At 45.6% G+C, this 21,868-nt stretch overlaps 1 protein-coding gene across 4 annotated transcripts in view; it reads left to right on the plus strand.

The window, feature by feature from the left end:
- The window catches only part of WDFY2 (WD repeat and FYVE domain containing 2), a 192,597-nt gene that overhangs the window by 144,944 nt on the left and 25,785 nt on the right, over positions 1–21,868 (plus strand). For all 4 annotated transcript variants that reach the window (XM_061434676.1, XM_061434675.1, XM_061434677.1 and 1 more), the window contains 2 exons: positions 4,550–4,662; positions 16,547–16,673. In XM_061434676.1, the coding sequence (XP_061290660.1) occupies positions 4,550–4,662; positions 16,547–16,673 (240 nt within the window). The remainder of the gene's footprint in view (positions 1–4,549; positions 4,663–16,546; positions 16,674–21,868) is intronic.

Raw genomic sequence — 21,868 nt, forward strand, 5'->3', positions numbered from 1 at the left:
TGGACACTCATGTACTTACTGCTCCAATGCACTGTGGGTCTTCTGTCCCTATCTGTCTGTCTTTTCACTGGAGTAGTTTAAAGCAAATTCCAAACCTTATGGCTTCTTATCCTTACACACTTCATTATGCACCTCTCAAAAATATGAATCTTTTCCCAATAACCACAGTGCTGTCATTACTCCTAAAGTTGACAATCACTCCTTGATAATACTGAATAATTGATACATTTTCAAGCTTAACATACTGTTTCAGAAGTGGCTTTTTGCAGTGGATCTGTTTGAAATCAAGTCCAGACAAGGTCCGCACGTTGGAGGTGGTTGCTGCATCTCCTGAATTTCCCAGTCTTCCTTTCAGATTTTTTTTATTGCCACTATACGTTTGTTGAGGGGACTGAGTCGGTTCTCCTTTAGAGTCTCACGTTCTGAAGTGACCTCTGCTTCCTCGTAATGTCATATAACTTGTTCTTCTTCCTACCTTTTCCCCTAATTTTTCTGTAAGCTGAAAGTGGCCTCTGATATCTTGATTCAGTTCGGATTCAGCTTTTGGGCAGAACACTTGGTATTTGTACCGTGTGGTTCATTCTGCTCCTCATCAGGACACACAGCATGTCGGGTCATCACCCTTCCAGTGACAGCAGGATGGATCGGTGGTTCTGGTAGTGACAGCGGGGTCCCTGCAGGGCACTCTTCCCCATCAGCCTGTCCTTTATGGGTTCATCCACTGCTTTTCTTTTCCCAAATCTGGTCCTTTCATTAGGATTGCGAAAGGGTGATTTTGTAATCCTTTCATTTTTTTCCTACATTTATTAGTTGGATTTCTTCTATAAAGTAGAACTTTCCCTCATTGACTACAGCTGTTTGGTTATCCTGAAATACAATTAGTATAGGAAAAGCAACATAAGTTCTTAATTATTTCTCTTTAATTGCTCATTTTTTAGAGCAGACATTTAATGCCCTAGTTACCTTCAGTAGAGATTTGTTTTTTGAGCATTATTATAAACTCTTGGTTTGGTTTTTAATGATATATTCAGTATATTTCAGTAAACTGCTCCTCTTTTCCCACTTTCTTTCTTTTTAAAAATTTTTTAAAAATTTATTTTTTTTTCTTGGCTATGCCAACCAGCTTATGAGATCCTACTTCCCTGACTAGGGATCAAACCTGGGTCCTTGGCAGTGAAAGTGTGGAGTCCTAACCACTGGATCACCAGGGAACTTGTTCCCCTTATTTTTTTTTTTTTTTTTCCTGATGCTCATGTTGTCCCATCTTTGGCCAGTAAGAGCCACATTATTTTGGCTCCTGTGTCTTTTTGATAGAACCCCACTCGCCTTTGGTAGCATTTTTGTTTTGTTTTTTTCTTACCAGACCGCAGCAGGTTTAATAGCGGCCCCAAAGATATGCCCAAGTTGTAACCCAGAACCTACAAAGAGGACCTGATTTGGAAAAACAGTCTTTGTACATGTGATTGTGGTTTTGAGATGAGATCAGTCTGGATTAAGGTGGGCCCTTGTTTGTGTTCAGCTGCTCCGTTGTGTCAACTCTTTGTGACCCCATGAGCTGTAGCCTGCCAGGCTCCTCTGTCCACAGACTTTTCCAGGCAACAATCCTGGAGTGGGTTGCCATTTCCTACTCCAGCATTTTTGTTTCTTGACGCAACATGTTTTAAGCTCGTCTGGTATTTTCCCGTTCCAGCCCTGGAATCAGCCGTTCCTCTTAGTGAGGAACAGTACTCAGATATAGCTAGGAAATAAGTGTATGTGTATTTTTTAAAAAAGAAAACAAATCATCAGTTCATATAATATTTCTATTTCAGATTTCACCTTATAGAGTTTTTATTTCATTTTTGTACTTGATTCTTTTATCTTGGGCTGAAAACCTTAGTTCCTAAGCATCAGCATAATTCCTTATTTTGCTTTTCCCATGGTATATTTAGGGCTTCCCTGGTGGCTCAGTGGCAAAGAATCCACCTGCCGGTGCAGGAGACTTGAGTTTGATCCCTGGGTTGGGAAGACCCCTGGAGAAGGAAACGGCAACCCACTCCAGTATTCTTGCCTGGAGAACCCCATGGACAGAGGAGCCTGGCGGGCTACTGTCATGGGGTTGAAAAAGTTGGACATGATTTAGTGACTGAGCACTAGCATGGGATATTTGTTTCAAAATAATGATACAGTATTATAATAACAGGACCACTGAATGAGATTTTAGTTTTTTTTGCTGTTTTCTTTGTCCTGAGGATATATTCTACCAAGAATATACAGTTAAAATACTGTGTTTTAAAGTGATTTGAAATAATTATGTTAGCTCTGTGGTTATATCAGGAAGTTGATAGTAGCTGTATTCATTTTTCTTTGTTGTCAATTTTTGGGATTTTTTTTAATTATAAATATTTTTCATATGTAAAATAATTACAAGATTCCATCATGGAAATGACCTGATGAGAGAAAATTCTTACTACCACCCTCATCTGCTCAGTTTTTTTCTCCCCTCTCCGTAGGCAGCCATTTAAATTTTTAAAAATTTTTACACTTAAAAATGTTTTTCGTTAATTTTTTTGATTAAAAATTTTTTTTTTTTTTTAGTTTGTGTGTGCCAGGTCTTAGTTGTGGCACTCAGAACCATTAGTTGTGGCATGCAGGACCTGGTTCCCTGACCACGGATCAGACCTGGGCCCCCTGTTTCGGAGCCCAGAGTCTTAACCACTGAACCACCCGGAATGTCCCGACGGCCATTTTGATCAATCTTAATTTATCTTTCCAGTTTTCCTTTCATAAATATAAGCATGCGCGCGCGCGCGCGCACACACACACACACACACACACACACACACTTATATTTCCCTTTTGCTCTTACACAAAGGTAGGGTAGCATGTAAACTCTCACATACCTCGGCTTTATTTCCCCACTTAATAAAATACCCTGGAAATTATTCCATGTCAAGTTTCCTAGCTGTGTAGGGTTCTTTTGGCCGAATGTATCATAGTTAATGGGTTTCCCAGGTGGCCACTAGTGGTAAAGAACCTGCTTGCCAGTGCAAGAGACATAAGAGACTCAGGGTCGATCCCTGGGTCAGAAGGATCCCCTGGAGGAGGGCATGGCAACCCTCTCCAGTACTCTTGCCTCGAGAATCCCACGGACAGAGGAGCCTGGAAGGCTCTGTAGTCCATGGGGTGGCAAAGAGTGGGACATGACTGAAGCGACCAGGCACGCATCGTATTTTCTAAGTCCTCTTTTGATGAACTTTTGGATCGTTTCCAAACTTTAGCTCTTACTGCGTTATGGGATATCATTCCTTATTTTGACCACTGCATCTCTGGGGCAGATCTGTTCAAGTAGCATTGCTGGGCATTCCCAACCAGGGATGGCTTTGGGTTGTTACTGGAGACCAGTCACATAGGCAGCCTCTTCTTACATGGACCAGCATTCCAGGCTCCCAGAAGGAAAGCAGGTGTTTGGCACAAATTATATTGTTTACACAGTTAAGGCACAGTCAGCCACTATTGTCTGTTAAAGTGGTGGGAACGCTCCCAAAATCCAAGTTCCCAGACGCCATGCCAATCTTGAAATAGCAGCCTTTCAGAGGATACCAGTCAGGCCTGCTAGGTTTTTTTTTTTTTCCTGCAAAGTACCATTTTCATTTCTTCAGCTATCCATTCATGTGTCTTGCCCATTTTTTTTTTAAAACTAGGTTTGTAGTCTTCTTCCTAACTGCTCTTTTTATATTAGAGATTTGGACCTCCTGTGGCATCAGGTGCAGATATTTTTACCAGTTTGTCTTGTGCCTTGTTTATGGTATTTGCTTGTTGTTTGTGTTTTTGAATCATAGCTTTCCCCACTCCAAGGTTAGAAGGAAACTCTCCCATCTAGAACTTATATTTTTCATTTTTTTAATTTAGATCCCTCATTAGTTTGAAGTTCATCCTGGCATATAAAGAAATACAGATCCTGTTCTATTTTTCCAAATGACTGCTCAGTGTGTGCCGGCTTTATGTTTCACTCATCTTTTCCTTGTTCATTTGAAAAGCCAGCTTTTTATCAGATATGTACTAAATTTCTACATGCTTTGGGGCTTATTTCTAGACTTTCTATTCTGTTCCTGTGGTCTGTCTATTTAAGTAGCACACTCAGTTAAAGAGACTACAACATGTTTTAACATCTAGTAGGGCTAACCTCCCCCAGTCACAATACCACATTACTCTTATATTCAGAGTATTCTTGGCTCCTCTTGCTTGCTTATTTTTCTATGTGAACTTTAGAATGAATATATCCAATTCTAAGGGGAAAAATTAATTTTTGCAGGGATTATATTAGATTTATAAATTCATGTTGTCAGAATTCTCATCTTTATCATGTTGAGTCCCACTGTGCAGTAATACAGCATGTCTTCTACTTAGTTACTTCCGCTTTTTGTGTCTTTCAGCATTATATCCAGGTTCTCCTCGTGTGAGATTTGCACCTTTCTTTTACATTTATGCTTTTTTTTGGTGGGAAGGTGGGGGGCAGTCAACCCATCCACTCACTTTTGAGAAACAATCCTTAATGCTTACATGATAGATTTGATGTTGAAACCCGGCACGTGTTCATTGGTGACCAGTCAGGCCAAGTAACCATCCTCAAACTGGAGCAAGAAAACTGCACCCTGGTCACAACATTCAGAGGACACACAGGTGGGACTGAAAGCCGACCCTCCAAGTGCTGCTCTCACACCGACTGTCCCCTGCCGCGTGTTCTGATATTCACATGATGTGCTGTGAAAGTGACGAGGTACACTCTGGGCCTGTGTGATGGTAACACGGGATAGATGTAACTGATTGCAGCATGATTCAGTATGATGGAGGGTCAGAAATGTTCTCCGTTGGTTCAAACAAAAGAGCAAACAGTCTGTTTCAGCAGTGGTGGTGATCTGGTTCTTTGTCAGGTTATGCTGGAGAAAGCCGTGGTGGGCAGATATTAAATGAGACGTTGTTTGAGGCTGTGTGGCAACTGCACGAACCCTGGAAGGACAGCTCGATCTGTCCTTGGCCTCCTTGGAGCAAGAAGATGGTGGGTGGGACAGACTTCTACTTCGAAGACAAGTGAAACGAAAAATAGATTTCTCACTGGTAGCTAGCCTACATAAAAAAGGAACAGGTTCCTCTTTAATTTTCCTTACTCTGGAGCTCTTTTCAAGACCCCCTTTATGTTACTGGCCTGCTCAAGGTCATTTAAGCAGGGTGATAAACTATACCCACACTTAGCCTTTGAAAGACTTGGGTAAACAGTGATGATTAATTTTTTACTCGTGTTTTTAACATGTGATGTTGACCCTGGAAAATGAATCATTGCCTGTCCATAGTTCTTAACAAGCTTTTGTGTCTTCTGCGGTTTACCAGCCCACTGTTCAGTGTAGAACAGAGTTAATATGAGTCTAGATGTCTATAAGAACAAAAGTAGGTGAATGAGGATGTAAAATGGGATAGTACCTAGATCATAAGGGATTTCCTGAAGGGAAAAAGAGGAATGCTGTAAAGAGAAGATTGAATCTAGGGGAAAGATTCATCAAAGATCATCTTAATTATCTGTGCCTTAGGGAGGAAGAACACACAGAAACCTCCCTTGTGGGTAGAACCCAGGTCTCTTCTGATTGGATTTCTCTTTTTAGCCACCTTTACTCTGACCTGACAGGGACCTGAAACTGCCCCGTGTCAGGACTGTTTCCCCGCTGACCTCGGTCTCCTGATCTGTGGCTTCCCTAAGCCCTGTCTCCACCTGCGCTTGCTCTTGTCCTGGTGGAGGAGCCCTGCTTTGGACCCCTCATTCCCCAGCGTCCTTGGGCCCATCTTTCCTTCTGTCCCCCTCGCTTCAGCTGTGCATTCCCCAGCATTCTCAGTTTGGGGCTCCTTGACCCCCCTCCTTGGTAAATTTAACCTGGGATTCAGACTCGTGCACTCGTCTCCTCGTGCAGTCAGCTGCGGGGTCTGCCGGGGGTCACGGCCTGAGCCTCTGCCGACCGTCACCAGAGCCATCCCTCCAGCCCAGACCCAGGAGCCGCCTCACAGAACCCGGCTCCATACGCAGGACACCCCTCCTCTCATTCCCTCGGCAGCTTTTTTAGACCTTCCCCACTCTCCCCAGACCTCGCTCAAAGAAAAATGAAGGTTATCAGAAGCTTTCTTAAAATGTTTGGTTCTTGACCATCCCATCTTCCCTCCACAGTAGGCCAACTTCTCCTCCTCTGCCTCCTCATCTCTTGCCCTCCTGCCTCGTGCTGTCCTCGGCCCCAGGCTCTTCTTTCTCAGGGTCTCCACACTGCAGGTTAATCCTTCGGTCTCCCTTTTGACCAACTCTTTGCAAGTTACTAACATCGAAACTTTTTTTTGCTTCTGGGGGAAAAAAAAACTAACAAAACCCCTCTGATCTCATCTTAACAGCAGTGCTGCTTTTTTATTTTTTTAAGTTGCAGTGAAATGTGCACAACCTAAAATTGACCATTTTGACCATTAACCTTTTTTTTTACCTTTTTTAGGGGGGTGGGGAGGGGTTGTGCCATGCAGCACACAGTTCCCCGACCAGGAGAATCACTGGGAAGTCCCCACTTTGACCATTTTTAAGTGTGCAGTTTAGTGACAGTAAATACCTTCACACTGTTGTGCAACCACCACCACCCAGAACATTCTTTATCTCGTAAAACAGAAACTGTGCCCTTGAGACGCCAACTCACTCCCTGCCCCAGCCCCTCCCCCCAGGCCCTGGCAACCACCATTCTGCTGTCTGTCTGTCTGCATTTAGTGAATCTAGGCACCGCACATGAGGCGAAGCCTACAATATTGGTTGTTTTGTGACTGGTCTGTTTCACTTAGCATAGTACCTTCATGTTGGCACGGATTCTTAAAAGACTGTCATTTTCCCCGCTGCTTCACATTCTTCCCTCCCATTGGCTTTCCTGCCACCTGCAGTTTGGCTCGTTCTGTCACTCCAGTCACACTGCTGTCCCCGAGGTGGCCAGTGGACACGCTTTAAACTCTGTCCTACTTAACCTCTCGGTAGCGTTTGACATTGTGGCCATTCCTTCCTGCTGCGACTGCCCTTGTTTGGCTTCTGAAACACATTCCGTCTCCGTTTGAAGCCTCTGAGGGCACTCACTCCTCTCCTTTGGGGTTGTACTGGGGGATTCTGCCGGGACCTCCTGGGCTCTCCCTAGTTGACCTTGGCCACCACTCCCAGTCACAGAACAAAAACGGATAGTCATCGTTCTCAAATTCCTCTCTACCCAGTGAGTGAGGCTGAAGCTAAACAGTGATTATAGTGCCTGGTGGCAGAGTTGGGGGAGCCACACCATGCTTGTCCATGAATATGGAGCGGGCACCTCGCTGGCACGGGAATGGGAGTTGGTCAGGGAAGTCTCCCCAGGGGAGATGTGGCTTGGACCTAAGAGCTTAGGGGAGGAGTGAGAGTTGAGTTCATGAAAGAGAAGGAAGGAGAACAGTGCAGGCAGAGCAAACCAGCAGAGCCCAAGGCCTGGGGATCTGCAAAAGCCTGGTTCTCTTGGGAACTCCTACTAACTCTTTGGCTGGAACACAGAGTGTGGATGGTCGGGGGAGGGAGAGGGGAGAAGGAAGCCAGAAAGGAAATGAGAGTCAGTTCAGATCACTGAGAGGATTATCCTGACATCAGGGAGAAATGGTTTTAAGTGAAGAAGTTAACCTGGTCGGATGTTTTTTTTGTATACTAATTTAAATAACATTATTCATAGTGTCCATAAAGTGAAACAACTCATGTGTTCATCAACTGATAAATGGAGAAATAGAACATAATATATCCATACAAGGGACTATTACTCAACAATACGAAGAAATTGTTGATATGTGCAATAATATGGGTAAACCTTGAAAGCATTCTGATAAGCCCAGAAGCTTCACCCCAAAGCAGTAGCTTCATTTTGCCTCTCCCCATTCCCCATGCAAAGAAAACCGTTCCTTTGTTTTTTGCCTACTCTGGAATTTTCATATAACCTGATTGGATGTTAAAAGATTGCTCTGGCTATAGAGAGTGATATGATGGAAAAGCTGGTAGGAAACTTTGCTTCACAGTGTGGCCGCAATGATGGGAGAGCAGGGAGTTGATGGACCCAAGGTAAAGTTTTAGGCAGTTAGCTCAGCAGGTATGGTGATGACCTGGAGAGTTCCCAGACTTGGTTTCGGCAAAGGTGGCTTTCAGCCCAAACTTCTGACTCTTTAATAGTTAGATGTTGTCCAGAGCACTGATCTGAGGGCTCAGAGTTCAGTATTGCTGCCTCCAGGTCAGAAGAGGCAAGCAGCTGCCTCTATTTGTGAGATGAGCCAGGGGGTGGTCCGAGGGTTTGTTTCATGTCTTCCAAGTTGACTTCCCTGGTGGCTCAGACAGTAAAAGCGTCTGCTTACAATGCGGGAGACCCAGGTTTGATCCCTGGGTCGGGAAGATTCCCTGGAGAAGGAAATGGCAACCCACTCCAGTACTCTTGCCTGGAAAATCCCATGGACGGAGGAGCCTGGTAGGCTACAGTCCATGGAGTCGCAAAGAGTCAGACACAACTGAGCAACTTCACTTTCACTTTTCTTTCTTCCAAGTTAGTTCCATGGGCTTTCCGGGTAGCACCAGTGATTAAGAACCTGCCTGCCAATGCAAGAGATGTAAAAGACGTGGGTTGGATCCTTGGGTCAGGAAGATCCCCTGAAATAGGAAATGACAACCCACTCCAGTATTCTTGCCTGAAGAATCTCATGGGCACAGGAGCCTGGCAGACTATAGTCCATGGATTCGCAAAGAGTCGGACACAACTGAGAACCTTGATATTGTATCTTATCTTTCTGAAAGAGGGCAAAATATTTTCACGTGATTTCACCATGAAGTATCTTAGAGGAAGAGAGGACATGGCCCAGAAAGGTCATTATCTAACCCAAAGGCAAATAAATTTAGCAGGTCACATTTCTTGTTGTTGTTTACTCACTAAGTCGTGTCCGGCTCTTTTCAACCCACTGGACGGTAGCCTGCCAGGCTTCTCTGTCCATAGGATTTCCCAGGCAAGAATACTGGAGTGCATTGCCATTTCCTTCTCCAAGGGGGTCTTCCCGACCCAGGGATCAAACCCATGCCTGCTGTATTGGCAGTCAGGTTCTTTACCGCTGAGCCACCAGGGAAACCCCGATCACATATCTAACTTATCATTATTCCTAGACAGTAGTACCTACCCAGTCTCTATCTCCCATCTGGCTACAGCACTGCTGATTCATTTATAGGTAGTATCAGGGTGTCTGAGAGATTCCATGATGATTCGAGCATTGTGAAGCTCTTCCTGTGTAGTAAGTCCATCTGGGCCTTGGGAGGTCCCAAACTCAGCCAGACACAATTGTGGACAAAGGGTCTATGAATGGAGAATTAGCTTAATCACCTCATTCCTTTACCCTCCAAACAAAGACTTGAAGATGAGCCCAGATTCATTAAAGGCTGGTCTTGGGGATCTAATCAGTACAGATTCAAACTCAGAAGCAGATAAGTTCTTCAAATATGTGTACGGAGTCACAGCCATTCATCCATCACTCTCTGTCACAGTGCAGAAAGTCATATAAAAAAATGTGAGTTAGTGATGGAATCTGCCTAATAGCCGTACCCGAAGGCCAAAACATGGCATTTACTAACCCATGGGGATTTAGTAAACTGATTTTATATTCTTACGCTCCCTCTGCTGGTTTTATTTCTGGAACTAAATGCCAACTATCATAGTTCTTTGATATTTCTGCAGAAATTAGAATATATTTCTACCAGGAAGTCATATACTGATTTGAACAAAGGGAAAAAAATCAGATTTTGACCATTGAAAATTAATAGTATCCATAAAATCTTTTTTTTTCTTCTAAGAAATTTTTTGGTTAGTATGAACATATTGGAAACAGGAGGGCTTGAATGTGAACCTGCCAAAGTATACTACTTAATGGAAAATGAAATACAGACTTGTTCACTGACTGTTAGAAGTCTTGAAAGTAAAGTTTAGCTAAACAAAAATAAAACAAGAGCAGGCAAAGTTCAGTGCAAATGTGCACGTTCATATCATTAATTTGCAAGTTTAATTTTCGTTTGCAATGGAGGCTTTCACACCCAATAGACATGGATTTTCATCGAGAGTCAGTCAAGTCCTAGGGTCTCCATGTGACAAGGGCTGCCACACATTGGTGAATAAACTCAGCCTAGTGCTTGCTCTGTTCAACTCCCTCTCATGCAGTATGAGCCATTCAACCAATAATTGGAAATATGATGTGTGTAGCAAATGTTCTGAAGCCCCAGTGCTGCACATCGGCTGCTTTAGGGGCAGATAACAAGAAAGTTTCTTCTCATCCAGAGAGTTAAAGGAAGGTTTCTAAGAAAAGTGGTGTTTAAACAACACTGTAAGGAGACTGATAGCTCAGTTGGTAAAGAATCTGCCTGCAATGCAGGAGACCCTGGTTCGATTCCTGGGTCAGGAAGATCCACTGGAGAAGGGATAGGCTACCCACTCCAGTATTCTTGAGCTTCCCTTGTGGTTCAGCTGATAAAGAATCCGCCTGCAATGCAGGAGACCTGGGTTCGACCCCTGGGTTGGAAAGATCTCCTGAAGAAGGGAACGGCTACCCACTCTAGTATTCTGGCCTGGAGAATTCCATGGACTGTATAGTCCATGGGGTCGCAAAGCGTCAGACACAACTGAGCGACTTTCACTTCACTAAGGAGACTGGGTGGCGGGAACATTCCAGACCCCAGATGTATGAAGCCAGTTTGAAGCCCACAGTGGGTAAGTGTGAATGGAGCCCATTGGCCCCTGTGGAGAGCCGGGCATGAGGGATACAGGCCAACCTTCTAGGCAACGTGACATCTTTCTCAGGCAGTGGGAAAACAGCGGTGGAGCTGAGGCAGGGTGGTGACGTGGTTTCCATGGTAACAGATCCTGTGGTAGCAGCCGGTGGGGGATTGAGTGGGGAGAGTGTATAGAAGGAAAGCTACTGTTGGAGTGCATGGATAGGGAGACTCCTGTCTCAACCGGAAGGACAGCATTGGGCGTGGAGCTAAGAGCAGGCATTTGAGGTCTGTCTAGGAGACAGGGGTCAGCAGTGCTTGATGATTGATTCAGGGAGGTGTGGCTTCCATGTTTCTGTCTGAAACATTCGGGTGGCCAGTGGTGCCATTTCTGGAAAACGGGAACATTGGCGGTGACAGCAGGTTCAGGAGGGAATATCATGGTGCTTTAACCCGAACGTGACCGAGCAGCACGCTGAGGAGGTGGCAGGGGGTCAGCTGGAGGTCCCCTTGTGGATCTCAGGACGAGGTACAGCCTAGAGACTAGAGCAGGTCTACCTTTCCAGAAACACCCATCCCTGCAACCTGGAGGGAAGAGCAGTAACCGAAGGGTCCGTACTTTATTCAAGGACTCCCTTGGATGGCTCTCCTGCAGCCTTGCTTCACCCACGCAGCCTCACTGAGCAGGTGTGATTGGGACCCTCGTGGTGAGGTACCTGGTCATACTGGTAGACACACACCTGGCACTTGCGGGCCCTGACTTGTGACCCTCCACTTCGCCTGTAGCTTTTGAAAGATATATTGTCAGCCTCCAAAAATTAGTTCCCTAAGCATTTGGTACCATGTATTTAATTTCTAAGTGTTTATACTCTGATCTGGTGCCATGGTTGGGAATTTCTTCTCACTAAATCAGAATGGTGAATAGAGTTTTATGTATAAAAGTGTTCATCTTAGCAAAATTTATAATAGTGAAGAGTTGAAAAATCTAACAGTGAGTGAAATAAGGTGCATCCACATGCTGGAATATTATGCAGATTTACGGGAATGCCCTGGTAGTCCAGGGGCTAAGACTTCGAGCTCCTGATGCAGGGGACCCAGGTTCGATCCCTGGTCAGGGAGCTAGATCCCACATGCCACAACCAAGACCCGGCACAGCCAAGTAAGTAAAAAGACACTTGTTTCACCATTAAAAAAAAAATTGCATTTATGAGAGTATATACTAGTATAGACAAAACCTTGGCTTTTAAGAGTGAATTCATGTATGTTCAGTTACTCACGTTAGTCACGCTGTGGAGAGCCAAGGCGGGGAGAAGCATATAATAAAACACTGGGTGGGATGGACAGAAATCTGGAGTGAAGTACAATCACATGGAATAAATGATTTTTTTCAATTAAAATATCAGAAACTCCGGAAACCCACAACCACTGCAGTTTTGGATCTCATTCTTCATCTTAGTTATAGGTCACAAAGGATGAGGAGAAGGGTCTGGGTGTGGACGGAGTGGGAGGTGTGCGTGTCTGCACTGCTCGGAAAGGTGGACTTGCTGAGGGTGGGTCACTCTTCCTGCTGCCAGAGGTGTCAGGCGGAAAGCCCTGCTGCTTATCCGGAGGTCTGTCTGCTGATAGAGGCAGTGGTCTTCTCAGAAGGAAGCTCCCACCCCAAGGTGCTCCTGAAGCTTCTGTCCTGAGGGTTCATTGCTCTCATGTCCTGTCCTCCCAGGCACTGCCACTTACTTAATGGGCCAAGTGAGTAAACATTCACTGACCCTGTGTGCTACACTTGGCCGCTCAGTCGTGCCCGACTCTTTGTGACCCTTTGGTCTGCAGCCCACCAGGCTCCTCTGTCCATGGGATTTCTCAGGCAAGAATACTGGAGCTGGTTGCCATTTCCTCCTCCAGGGGATCTTCCCAACCCTGGGATCGAACCCAGGTCTCATATGTCTCCTGAGTTGCAGGTGGATTCTTTACCCACTGAGCCACGCGCTGTGCTTGAAGACAAAGATATAGGAGCGAAGTCTGCAGTGGGGACAGATTTGTAATCCAGCAGTTTGATCCAGTGCGTGATGACGGCAACAGAGCATGTGATGTGTCTCACCTAGATAGGAGTGTTGGGGGGAAGGCTTCCTGCAGGAGAGGGCCTTTGAGCTGCTCCTTGAAGAGGGTGGTAAAAGGTAGGACCTCTGCACTCCAGGCAGAGGGAGTAACCACGTCTTGTGAGAGAATGGCTCCACCAAACACCCTGTGTGTACATATTTCATCCTCAGAACTAACATTGTACATTTATGTTGGCGTAAAGTGTCTTGGGCTTCCCTGGTGGCGCAGATGGTAAAGAATCCGCCTGCAATGCAGGAAACCTGGGTTGGATCCCTGGGTTGGGAAGATCCCCTGGAGGAGGGCATGGCAACCCACTCCAGTATTCTTGCCTGGAGAATCCCATGGATAGAGGAGCCTGGAGGGCCACAGTCCAAGGAGTTGCAGAGTCAGACATGACTGAGTGAGTCAGCACAGCACAGAGTCTCTTATTTGGTTTGATTATATCCATAGAGCTTAGCACAGTGCCTGCCTTATAGAAGGTGCTCAGCGCATGCCTGTTGAACTGATTTGAAGTGAATGCTGTGATTTTTTGATACAACTGATAAGCCAGCCTCCAAAAGAGATCCCGTTATAAGGCTGTTTACATAGAGATGGGATAGGAACACAAAGTGATTTTTATTATATCTCCCCAGTTGCATCCTGTTTCCTGTCTTGCAGCTTCTCCTTCCTTGTTTCCGACTCGTATTAAAGCCTGTGGTATAACACTCTGAGCCCTGGGAGGGTCTGATGAATATGCTGCAACTTGCTTTAACCTGGTTATCTCTCTTCCTGCCTCCATTATCAAGAACTCCCCTCCCCTGCTCTGACTCCTTACAGCCTGATGTAATGTGGAAAAACTAGAGACTGATCTTATTTCTGAAATGTAGTTGATCTCGTGATGGCTGCTGAGATAGCATGGGGACATGGTGGTCCCCGCTTCGGGCAGACTCCACGAAGGACGCCGTCGCCGCGACGGCCCAGATGAGGCCTCCTGCACTGTCATCACAGCACGTGTTGATGGCGTGTTTCCCGTGTCCCGGGCACTGTTCATTCTAGGCGCTTCTATATGTTCACTCGGCTCTCGCAGGAGCAGACGAGCACACGTGCTTCTACTCCTCCATCTTGAACCAATAACTCATTGAATCTTAACAAAAGTATTATCATCCCTCTTTTATGGATGAAGCTTCTGAGGCTCAAGAGTATTAAAACAACATCCCCGAGGTGCTGTTATTTGAATCTAGAATCTGGTTCCAGAGCCTTGGCACTTCTGATACTGGAAACAAACTTCAGTTTCTTCACCATCAACCATCCTTGTCCCACAGTCACCAGCAGAGAAGGCCCAAGGGCCTGCTTCTCATAGCACGGTGCTGGTCGGTGTTGGGGTGTACTGGTTAGGGGGAGCTAATGCTATCTATCACTTGGCACATAGAAAGCCCTATTTAAGTATTTCCATGTTTATTTGGACAGAACACACACAGCCCGGCCAATGACGTCTTTAATTAAATAAGCCAAGTAGATTTCTTGCTCATGTGACAGTCCAGCGCAAGCGTTCCCATTCTTTTCTATATGGTGATTCAGGGTCCCAGGCTCCTTCCAGAATTTCTGTGTGCCCCAGGGTCTTGCAGTGCTCTGGGAGAAGTTTAAAGAGAAGGAGGAAAAGGGCCATCTAAACTGCCCAGGCCCGGAATGGATGCGTATGACTTCCACGTACTCTCTGGGTTCCCTTGCTGAGAACTGGTCACTGGTCCCCTAGATGCAAGAGGGGCTGGTACCTGGGTCCCTGCAGGACCACAGATTTCCAGGGAAAGCTGTATGTACAGAAGGGGGGATGTGGATTTCGGAAGACTGTTAGCTGACTCTGCCATGGATATTTAACAAAGTGAGTCACTTGAGTACAGTTGTGTGGGAATAAACATTTTGCACCATGGAATCCATATCCTGAAGTATTACATTCTCGGATACTGAAGGAAGGTTAAAAAGGAGGGGTATATAGCATTCGATAACGGGGAGAGAAGGCGAGTTATAAGGAGAAAATATTCAGCTTTCAAAGGCTTAAGCAAGCACAGCTGAGGAGTTCCAAATAAGATTTGTGGATACGAAAAAAAAAAAAAAGATTTCTTTTTCTTTTTTCACCCACGCTGTACGGCATGCGGGATCTTAGTTCCCCCGAGCAGGAATCAAACCTGTGCTCCCTGCAGTGGAAGCTCAGAGTCTTAACCACTGGACGCCAGGGAAGTCCCGAAAAAAGATGTTTGTGTCTTCATTCATCTGCTTCTTCGTTCTTTCAACAGATACCACCAGAGCCTGCCTGCTGCTGGCTCTGTGCTTATTGTGGAGACGGCGGGTGGGGGCGAGGGGCGGGGGGAAGAGCAGGGGAGGGGGGAGGGGAGGGGAGATACAGAGGGTGGTCAGCACAGGTGTGCTGCTGGGAGTGGTGTGTGTTCTTACAGGGATAAGAATACATACAAGTGGCTTGTTGTGCAGGTACCAGAAGAAGCTATTAAGCATAATCTAGATAGTGGGTTTTTTTCTTTGTTTTTTCTTTTTTTTCCTTTCGATCTTGAAAAAATATCTCCTCAGACGCTACATGAGAGAAACTTTCCTAAAAGCTTTTAGAGTGCAGTACTTCATTAGAACAGATTGATGATCTAAAGAAGAAAGTGTCAGATTCCAATAAATAAGAAGCAATTGTATGTTCTTTTGAGAATATAATGTTTTTCAATAAAAATGAGTAAAAAAAATGAGTCTCACATTCTGAAGTATTCATAAGCTTTGTGCTCATCTTATCCAGAAGAAGTTGCTATTGTTCTTACTAGGCGAGGAGTTTGATTTATGGTGGGAACTGCTGGGGAAAAAGATCTGTTATAATATGTTACAGCCACGCCCCTGGAGCAATGCTGATAGATGGCCGTCTGTGCTGCACACGACAGTGTGTGGAGCAGCCCTGTGTGCCTGGCCCGGTCGCCCTTACTGCACACGCGTGCAGCAGGCAGTGTTAAGCAGATATTAGCATCAATATTAGTGGTGGTCATCGTATGACCATCGTCCCCAGTTTACAGAGGAGGAAACTGTCGCTTGAAGATGTAAGTAATCTTCCCAGAACCTATAAGTTTAAATTCCCCAGGAGAGAAAATACATTTTAAATTCTGCCTAGCAACATCTGTATTCAAGAATTTTAAAACAAAAATAGCATGGTAAGAAACCATATTCCAATAAAAATTAATTTTAAAAGGAAAAGAAAAAAATCATTGCACTTTTAAATTAAAGAATGAAAAATCTAATTGAATTTTTTAAAACCCCATTTATTTCTCATCTCCTGTTGGCGGGCTGAGGGGTAGTCAACAGCAGCTTGAAAAAATTTGGTTAATAGTTCCGGACAGTGCAATATTTTCCATGCTTAGAACCATGTCTTTTTTTTTTGAAGGTCAATTAATTGCCTTTTTCATTTCCCTTTAGTTTTTACAGTGTTTGATTTTTATGGTACATTAAGTTTGGGGGAAAAGATGCACAAAGCGTGGGACTTTTATTCTTGGGGCCAATTTTTTTTTTCTCTTTGGGGACTTAACTTGTTCTTTTCAACAAAAGTGTATTATGTGCCAGGAACTGCCCTAGATCTGAACTCCCTTGCTCTCACAACTTGACGATGAATAGCGTTGTCACTCAGTGCTTCGTGGCCAGCTCTGTCTGTTCTCTCAGGTGGGGTGACTGCTCTCTGCTGGGACCCTGTCCAGCGGGTGTTGTTCTCGGGGAGCTCCGATCACTCTGTCATCATGTGGGACATCGGTGGGAGAAAAGGAACAGCCATCGAGCTCCAGGGACACAAGTAAGGCTGCTGGTGCTTTTTTATCTTATTTTATGCTTTTATTTCTGGCTGTGCTTCTCAGCTCGCAGGATCTGAGTTCCCCAACCAGGGATGGAACCTGCGCCCTCAGCAGTGAAAGCTTGTAGTCCTAACCACTGAACCACCACCAGGGGATTCCCTGCTGGTGTTTTTACAAAGAACTCTGGGAGAGGACTCCAGGCTGAAAGCTAGAACAGAGGCATGCAAGCCAGTCTCCGTGCCCAGAGCTGAGCGTGGGAGTAACATGGCAGGGACGCAAATGGCCACTTTGATTTATATCTGTACGGAAATATGTTTATTTATTTATACCCTATTTTAGTTCACAGATGATTTGAGAGTGCTTACCAAAAAGCCATAAAATAAAATAATGCCAGTAAAGAAGTAAAAGGCAAAAAGGAGGACCAGGGAGAAGACCATAAGAGTAAATGTTTGAGAGGAAGGGCAAAAAAAGAGCTTCAAAACACAAGCCTCGAAGTCCTACAGAATTTCTGTAATTGAGTTCAAATGTGGCTGCAAGATTACTGGCAGCTGAAGGAGAAAAGGAGCGATCATATCCTCACCTAGTACATTCTGTCCTTCCCCGGACAGTTCCTGAGAACTCGCCTTAATTCATATCAGACTGTTCTTCCTTAAGGGGTGGATTTCAGGAGGCCGAGGGGAACGGCAGAGAAAAGCTTAGTGCTGTTCCTGGGAGCAGTTCTCACACTTCGCCTGCTCAAGGAATCACTGAGGAAACTGCGAAGTAGATGCCTTGGCCCCGTCCTCTGAGGTCCTCACTGGTCTGGAGCTGAGGGCGCCGTGTCGTCACAGGCTCCCTGGGCAACTCTCTTGGGGACCCTTGGGCCTCACTGAGTCATCCTGCTTGTGCCGCCCACAGTGCCTGGAGGCCAAGCCTGATCCTGTGGCTGGAAAGAATCTTCTATCTGCTTTAGAACTCCAAAGCTAATCCGAATTGTGTTTAACTTTTAAAGTTTCCAGACATATTAAAGATGACTCTAATATCAACTTCCCTGAGCTGGCTGGTTTTAAGTGGCATTAGCTCTGCTTACAGATCTGTCTGGAAACACTAGTTTTAAAAACTTCTCCCTGGGATTTCCCTGGCAGTCCAGTGGTTAAGACGTCACCTTCCAACACCAGGGCTACAGGTTGTATTCCTGGTTGAAGGGATGAGATACTACATGCCTCATGGCCAAGAAGCCAAAGCATAAAAACAGAAGCAGTATTGTAATAAATTCAGTAAGGACTTTAAAAATGGTCCCCAGGAAAAAAAAAAAAAAACTCTTAAAAGCAAACAAACTTCTCCTAAGTAGTTAAATTTATAGTTTGGAGTTATTAAATATGAGCTAATTCAATTTGGGGCTTCTCACATCGTTCAGTGGTAAAGAATCCGCCTACTAATGCCAGGGGCGCAGGTTTGACTACCTAAGCCTGGAAGATCCCCTGGGGTAGGAAATGGCAACCCCCTCCAGTATTCCTGCCTGGAGAATCCCATGGACCGAGGAGCCTGGCAGGCTCCAGTGCATGGGATCACAAAGAGTCAGACACGAACGAGCACACACAGACACAATTCAATTTTGGAGGGCCTATGCACGGACCATTATTTTTTGCGTTGGAGTTCAGTTTTAGAGACATAGCTATTAAGCCCTTCTCTCCCACATGAGAGAACAGATCAGTTGTCTGGGGCTACACCTGGCTTGTGGAGCCACTGGGACCTCAGTATCAGGTCCTTAAAGGAACTGTTCCCTTCTGTTTCTCTCCATGACAAAGGGACACATATAGAGGTCACGTAGAAGGAACTGACGTCATCCATGTAAGTGAAGAAAAAGAAAAGCCAGATACAGCCCTGCCTCACAATGGGTTTAGTCGCGGTGGACTCGGAGACCCCACGGAAGAATACTGGAGAAGGGGCATGCCATTCCCTTCTCGAGGGCGTCTTCCCCACCCAGGGATTGAACCCAAGTCTCCTGCGTCTCCTGCATTGTCAGGCAGGTCCTTTACCTCTGTGCCACCTGGGAAGCCTTGTTTCATAACACACGGTTATTATTTAATCTGCCGAGTAATTCCTGCAACTTGGGCTCCTTCAGAGAAATAAAATACAGGCTTAGAATGAAGATCAGTAATGCTTGTTGGACTCATTCAGATTAGCTCATAATTAGCTTTATTTTTACGCAGTGGTTCATAAAGAGTGCTGGCAGGGCGAGGGTCAGTTCTCACCGCCAGCATCTCTGGGTGCAGTGTGTCCTCAGGCAACACGTGCTGGGAAACCTTCCAGTTGGGTAAGAAAGGAAAAGGCTATCAAGTGGAGATAGAGTCTCTCAGTCCCGGAATAATGAAACCTAAATGAATAGGTCTTCCAGTTTCTAAGACATACTGGCTTGGACGTTGAGAAAATGAAGCAGACTATCCTTGGAGTCCACCCTGATAGGATATCACACCTTGGTGGGGCGGGCAGGCTGGTGAGATCCAGAGCTGCCAGGCAGAAGTGCCTTGACCAGGAATAGAAAGGCCTTGACCTGGTGTTTATTTAATTTAAATTTAGTAATAAGGTGGAGTGTGTGAGGGGCTCCTTGTCACCGGTCACCTCAGAGGGGTTACCCTGTTGTCGCTGAAGCAGGCGAGATGCGCTTCCTCAGTGTCACTGAGTTCACTCTGTGAAAGCAGGTCTGACACCTGAGCCGGGGGAGGGGAGCACTGGAGCCACTGACAGGAGGAGCATGGGGCTCACAGAGAAGGGCCCAGGACGTGCGGCTGGAAGGACAAGGCCCACGTTCACAGCATCCGTTCCTTTGCCCTGAAAATTGACCACTGGATTCATGTTCAGTGATTCTTGTATTTGAGTAGCACCTAATTCAAGAAGGAAATGGCAGCCCACTCCAGTGTTCTTGCCTGGAGAATCCCAGGGACGGGGAGCCTGGTGGGCTGCCGTCTATGGGGTCGCAGAGAGTCAGATACGACTGAAGCGACTCAGCAGCAGGACCTAATATTTTGTCAAGGAGTTTTCAAAACACACAGACACCTCAGTTTAATCTTATATTAACCCTGGGAAAGAGGGAGGTCAGATACCTTTTTTTTTTTTTTAATGAGAATATTGAGCTGTGGGCTTCCCAGGTGGTGCTAGTGGTAAAGAACCCGCCTGCCAATGCAGGAGACATGAGACATAGATTTGATCCCTGGGTTGGGAAGATCCCCTGGAGAAGGGCATGGCAACCCACTCCAGTATTCTTGCCTGGAGAATCCCACGGACAGAGGAGCCTGGCGGGCTACAGTCCATGGGGTCACAAAGAGTCAGACACGACTGAGGTGACTTAGCACACATGCACAAATAGAACTTCCATCCTCAAAGACCCCAAAGCTGGTAGCTTAGGACTCCCAGATCAGTGTAGTGGAGAAAGCTTCTGGAACCTTCTTTGTAGTCTGTGCTAGGCCCTGGCGGGGGGAAGTGGACATTGAATAACACAGTCCCCACCATGCCCCATGGTGTTTTCTGTCACCATTCTACTTCAGAAGGCAAAGACTTTCTGCTTAGGTCTGAGGCTGCTCCTTGCTCGCCTACAATTCCTCATTTCCCTGCCTTCCCTCAGGGTGACGGTTGGCGGCCCGAGTTCCCATTCATGGACCAAATCCTTGAGTTCGGGCACCGGGGAGAGCAGACGGAACCTGAGGCCCCCTGCCCCTTGTGGTGGGGAGACTCCCTTCCCCTCTTCTAGAGATGTCCAGCTGTGGTGTGGAGGGACAGCTCCCTATGGCTTCCATCCCGGGTTCTGAGCTTTCACACCATCCTTCGGTGGGGAAACGTGACATTTATGTAGTCAGTTTGATTTGATGTGTAAAAAAATCCCATCAAAGCAGAGAGAGCTTTAGCACAAGTAAGTGATTGATGACAGTGAAAATGTCTCCAAGTCCAAGGGAAAAAAGCTAAGAAAGTATATTTCTCTAGCACAGTATTATCTGCATTTGAAGCATTGTGGTACTTGTACTTCCTGGAGCAAGTGAAACATGAATCATGGGCAAGCTCTGTGGAAAGAAGGCAGAGACAAAGTTTTCCACTTTCAGGGACCAGTTACATTTTTTGAGAATCAGTTACCAGTTAGATGGATATGATCGAAGCATAAACCTGGACATTTATTGTCCCAGGTCCACTTTATCAAATCTGATCAGGAGACTTGGACTTTTTATATTCTTCTGTAGTATCTATCATTTCATGACCAGGTTTATGATCACATTTTTTCTTTCAAATAGTGTTTTCTTAGGTCTCTGAGACTTGCTAGCAATTTAATTTAGTGGTAACTTGATTTGAAGCACATATAAGGAACTTGCCTGGTGGTCCAATGATTAAGACTCCATGCTTCCAATGCAAGGGGCCTGGGTTCAGTCTGTGGTCAGGAAACGAAGATCCCACATGCTTTGAGGCCAAGAAATAAATTTAATAAAATTCCTTCATAACAGTGGGCCAACACTGGGGGCTAGATCGTGTGTTAAGCAGCTTTTTAAAAATGTGTATGTGTGCTCAGTCATGTCCGACTCTTTGTGACCCCATGGACTGTATCCCGCCAGGCTCCTCTGTCCTCGGGAGTCTCCAGGCAAGAATACTGGAGTGGGCCATTTCCTTCTCCAGGGGATCGTCCCAACCCAGGGATCGAGCCTGCGTCTCTTATGTCTCCTGCATTAGCAGGCAGGTCCTTTTACCAGCTGAGTCACCAGGGATAATAAAATAAAATTAAAAATGAAGCAGAGGCAAAGGTCTGCGTGGTCCCTTGTGGTGGATTTCCCCACCAAGACTGGGATACACAGACTGCCTGAGGCTCTGTCACACACGGCCTGTGTCTTTGCATCCTCTTTCCACAATCCCAGCTCAGGGTTTCTCTTTTCCTGCTCTTACCACGAGGAAGACTTTTGTTATCAGCCTTCTCAAACTCTTTTGGTAAAGCAATAGGCAATTCATGAATAAATGTGCACTGGGAGGATTTGTGCTTTTCTCTTGTATTGAAGTCACGAAAGGAAGTAACATTCTCGCCTTCAGCTTCTTCTGGGTTTGGAGGAGGAGATCAAGGATGAATACGTATGAAAGCTTTCTCTCCATGCCCATCTGAGATTTAGAAGCGCTTCTTACTGTCACTGTGGAGAGTTATTAGGGCCGATGGAAAGAGATGTTTTTTCTATTTTTAACTATTTAGCTA

This window comes from Bos javanicus, chromosome 12 (assembly GCF_032452875.1).
Source record: "Bos javanicus breed banteng chromosome 12, ARS-OSU_banteng_1.0, whole genome shotgun sequence".
Taxonomy (NCBI): domain Eukaryota; kingdom Metazoa; phylum Chordata; class Mammalia; order Artiodactyla; family Bovidae; genus Bos; species Bos javanicus.